The sequence below is a fragment of the Ailuropoda melanoleuca genome, chromosome 11 (genome assembly GCF_002007445.2).
Source record: "Ailuropoda melanoleuca isolate Jingjing chromosome 11, ASM200744v2, whole genome shotgun sequence".
NCBI lineage: Eukaryota > Metazoa > Chordata > Mammalia > Carnivora > Ursidae > Ailuropoda > Ailuropoda melanoleuca.
The window spans coordinates 108184159-108188683 of NC_048228.1; the positions used below are offsets into that span (position 1 = coordinate 108184159).

At 63.0% G+C, this 4525-nt stretch overlaps 1 protein-coding gene across 4 annotated transcripts in view; it reads right to left on the minus strand.

Annotated features, from left to right (window-relative positions):
- Window positions 1-628: 628 nt before the first annotated feature.
- HGFAC (HGF activator) overlaps window positions 629-4525 on the minus strand; it is an 8725-nt gene continuing 4828 nt past the window's right edge. For 2 of the 4 annotated variants that reach the window (XM_034672186.1, XM_034672188.1), the window contains 4 exons: window positions 2764-2903; window positions 2247-2387; window positions 2013-2161; window positions 629-906 (listed from right to left, as the gene is read on the minus strand). In XM_034672186.1, the coding sequence (XP_034528077.1) occupies window positions 724-906; window positions 2013-2161; window positions 2247-2387; window positions 2764-2903 (613 nt within the window). In that variant the 3' untranslated portion in view covers window positions 629-723. Of the gene's footprint in view, window positions 921-2012; window positions 2162-2246; window positions 2388-2763; window positions 2904-4525 lie in introns of all 4 variants that reach the window. The other 2 variants (XM_034672187.1, XM_034672189.1) reach the window with 1 other exon arrangement.

Here is a 4525-nt window from a genome sequence, read left to right on the forward strand (position 1 = left end):
CTCAGATAAGCCACACCCCGCTGCCTCAGGGCCTTTGCAGCTGCCACTCCCTCTGCCGGGAATCCTGGGCCCAGGCGTCCTGGCCAGCTGGCTGGGCAGCAGCATGGCTCGGGGAGATAAATTCCAGTAGCGGCCCACTGCCCTCCACGCCCCTGACATCTGGGCCTGCTGGTTTCTTAGAGAAGGCATCTCCGGCCTTCCTCCTAGGAAATAGCGCTAAGGAACTGCGGCAGTCAGGGTGCCTTCTCGAAGCAAAATGAGGGCCAGTAGGTATCTCCACGCAACCTGTCTTAAGTCTTCACGTTCACTGCGCTGCTTGACTCGGACCCTGCCCTGGGACAACCAGGGTGTCTGGGCTTCAGTCCCAGCTGCCTGCGGGTGGCCCGAGGTGGGTAGGCTAGAGACAGCTGGGGTTCTGGAGAGGGTCCACTAAGTGCCCTGTCCTGATCCCCGGGGCCTTGGGGCCAGACCCTCCCTTGGGGCTGCAGGCTCCCTTCTCTGAGAAAGGGAAGATGGGCAGCTGGCCCCAGGACCCCTAGCCCCAAGCCATACCCCCTACAAATGTGGGCCTGGGTCCTGGCCCGGGGAAGGCTGGGGGAAGGTATGCAGAGGCGTGGGCAGTGTGGGCTGGGTTCCTGGAAGCATCTTTATTGTTACGAGTCTGGGAACCGAGTCTGGGAACCGTGCAGAGGCAGGATGCCCAACCCAGAGGTGGGGGCTGTCTCAGGAGGAATCCACAGGCCGCTTAGGGGGCCATATCCGGTCTTTGATCCAGTCCACGTACTTGGCCACCCGGGTATAGACACCGGGTTTATTAAGCCTCCCACAGCCATCGCCCCAGCTGATGATGCCATACAGGTAGGCCACGCCATTCTTCTCACAGGCCAGGGGCCCGCCCGAGTCCCCCTGCGGCAGGGCTGCTGGTCAGAGCCAGGCGCTGGCTCAGCTCCTCAGCAGTGGGGAAACACCCCACCACCCACTCCTGCTCCGCCTCCCTCACCCCAACCCCGAAAATGTCCCCGAAGAGTCTCAGATGTCCCCTTTGGTGAGGACTCCCCAGGAGCTCCCAACACAGACTTCCTGACAGCTTGGGGGGACAGATGACAAAGGTATTTCCAAGAAAAGGCTCTATCCCACCTTCCCCCGGCCTCCTAGACACGAATTCCTCTCATTCCAGGGCTGCTGTGACAGCGTCTGACCGGTCATTGCAGTTCCCAAAGCTTTCCCATAGACTCCTCTCAGCTCCTTGACCAGGGACGTGCTCCCCAACCTGGCTCCCCACCACCCACCACCCACCAGCACACACCCTTTGTGGACCAGGTGGTCCCTGTGTTCTGGGCTAATCTTCCCACTTGAAATGCCCTCCTAGCCCCCTAGCAGACTCCTATTCATGCCTCAAAACAAGTACAAATGCCCCCTCGTCCAGAAAGCCAGCCTTGACTTCCCCCAAAGGTGCTTATTATGTTCCTGTGGTCCAGTGTCAAACCCCCTTGCCACTTCTGAGTTGTGTGACCTGGGAAGAGTGATGGGACTGCTCCGGGCCTCAGTTTCCCCACCTATAAAATGGTAAGTAAAGCAGCCCCTCCATCTCAGGGTTGACTTGCTGCCTGAAGAAGATGGTGCCTGTGGAGCCCTTGATAAATGCTAGCTCTCGGGACTGGCTGATGGATTGAGCCCACTCGGATGAACTCTAGCTGTAAAGGGCTTTGGCCTTTGGTGTCATGCGGACAGCCCTACCCTTGGCTGGACATGTCCAGGCTTTGAGACCCCGCCCCTCCCTGGGCCTCGGTCTCCCCATTATGTGAGAGGGGTTCCTCTCCCCTGCTGGGAGGGCTTTGCAGCAGTGGCCAGGATGGCCTCTGGAAGAGGTGGGTCCCCATCCCGGGGGCAGCTCTCTGTCCTGGCTCCCCACAGGCTCTGCGGGTCACTGTCTCTCTCAGCTCTGAGCTCCCCCTGCGGGGGGGGGGTGGGGGGCAGGCAGTCTTGCGATTTGGGGCTCAGCCCTGGCTCACCTGGCAGGCGTCAGACTTGCAGTCAAAGTAGCCGGCACACAGCATGTTGGGGCTGATGTCGGCCCCATACACCTCTGGGCTGCTGCACTTGTGGTCTGCGACCAGGGGGACCAGCGCCTCCCGCAGGGAGCTGGAGTAGCCACTCACATCTGTGGAAGGGTGCGCTCAGGGTGGGCGGGGCTCCCTGGGGCTGGCCCCCACTCCCCTGGACACGGTGCCCCCTCCCCCACTCACTCTCATCCTGGTGGCCCCAGCCCGCAATCTGGCACTTGTGTCCAGCTGGGAAGGGGCTGCTGGGCTCAGGCAGGCAGATAGGCTGGACGAACTGGGAGCGGACGGCACAGCGGTCCCCCTTCTTCTTCAGCCGGATCAAGACTGGCCAAGAGAGAGACCAGAGATCAGCCCTCAGCCCGGGCCATGGGGGTCCATGCAGGGGCACAGAGGCTGTGGCCTGGGAGACCCGGGTTGGAGCAGGAGAGCTGGCCCAGGGCTCGGCAAGGCTGGCCAGCCAGGTCTTCCTCCCGCCAGGCCAAGGCCACTCTGCCTTACCAGGTTCCCTCGCTGCCCTCCCCTCCGCCTCGCCCTTCCCCTTCTGTCTCTCCTTTCCTGCCCCTTCCCTCCCTTCCCCTCTTCCCCTCTCCCCAGGTCGGCCTGATGCCTACCCCTGCCTCTCTCCTGGTTCTGGCCTGGGGTGTGCAAAGCACACACACATCCTTGGCCCTGTAGTACCCCAACATGTCCCAAGCCTTACCCAGGTCATGGTCACTGGGGTTGAACACTGAGTACATGGGGTACGGGATGTATTTCTCGATGCCAAACGTCTGTGTTACGTCCGTTGTTTGGTTGAAGAAGTGTTGGCCTAGGACCACTAAGACACTTTCCCTGCGGGGGCTGCGCAGGGCGGCTGGTGGCAGCACGACCCAGGCCCGCCCCTCGGGCCCCGCCCTTCCCCCCACAAGCCCCTCCCGTCGGGTCCCTCCCACAGGTCCCTCCCCTCCCCTCAGGGCCCGCCCCGAGCCCCCCCGCAGACCCCTCCCCTCAGGCTCTCCCCTCTGGCCCCGCCTCCTCAGGCTCCGCCCCACCACCCCCTGCGGCTCAAGCATCCTGGAGAGAGCCGCAGAAACAGATCCCTGCGGAGAGGCCTGGGGGTGCGGGGAGTGGTGGGCTATGGCGACACACAGGATCTCAGGCTGTGCCATCTCTAATGCATCCCTTTTAGTAACCTCAGGCGGACACCATGCTGATTGGGGCCTGAGTGGGTGGAGACCCCAGCCCTGCCTGGCGGCCCTGACCCAGCTCCTATCTAGCCTGGGTCCCCCAGATCCAGCCCCTCACTTCTGCTGAGCACAGGCCCTGGGCCCCCACGGTCAGGCTCTCCGTCCCCACTCTGGGCCTCTGTTTTCCCAGCTCCTGTTGAAGGGGGTAACCCCCAGCCTGGCTTGGGCTTCCTTCATTGGACTCCAGGCCACTGTGGGACCTTGGCCCCTAGGCCCTCCCAGGCCTTAGGCCCTTCTGGAAAATGGGCTCCTACACCAGGGGCAGCCAGCCAGCTCAGCACACAGTGGGGCTTGGTGCCTGGCCTTTGGTCAGGGTCAGCAACCCAAGTCCAGGGCCAGAGATGGGGATGCATGGATCTTGCTCAGGTAGGCTCTCAGGGGGACGGCCAGTGAACTCAGGGCTTGAAACACCCAGGCCTCCATGGATGGGGGAGGGGGGGGAACAGATTGGCTGAGTGTGAGGCAGGGCGAGGCGGGGCGGGCTGTCCACCGGCTCTGGGCCCCCCTGTTCTGTCTTTTGCCCCTTTTGCTCCTTTGCCAAAAGAGCACGCCCCTCCTGGGGGGGCCACCTGGGAGTCCATTTTTCACCTCCAGTGCCCCTGCCTCACTCCCCCAGCCCTGGCCTAGATGTGAGGAGTGGGTACAGGCTCCCCTCCTCCAGCCTCTTAAACCCCCACCCAATCTCTTTCCATACTAGGGAGGCCTCAAAGGTCCTATTTCCCAGGACCAGCGGCAATCCTACCACAGGTCACAGCTTTGCACAGGGCAGGCCTTGCACCCACTGCCCCCCACCCATGCTGTAGTCCCTGGGTGACCAGTGAGACTCAAGGCCAGACTCACGCTGCCAACCCCCCAGCCCCTGATCCCTGGGATGCTACTGTCAGGCCCATCCTCTCCCAGTGGACTCCCAGGGGGGTGCTGCCTGTCTGGACTCCCACATGGGGAACCTTGTTCCCATGCCAGTGGGTGGAGGCGGAGGAGGGGCTGGCCTTTCTTGCTGTGAGTTGGCTGCCTCCTCTGGGCCTTGCATCCCCGACCCCCACTCCCTTAGCTGCCTGCCCGAGCCTGCCTTCTCACAGGAAGCTTAGCTCAGGGAGTGGATGGGGCCTCAGAGTCCGTGCTGGGGGGCGGGGAAGGGGGTAAGGCGCCCCCACCTGCGCAATCTGGGGTCTGGGGGGTGGGATCTTCTCAGATAAGGGCATGCCCATCACCCCCCAGCCCCTCTGCCCCCCCACT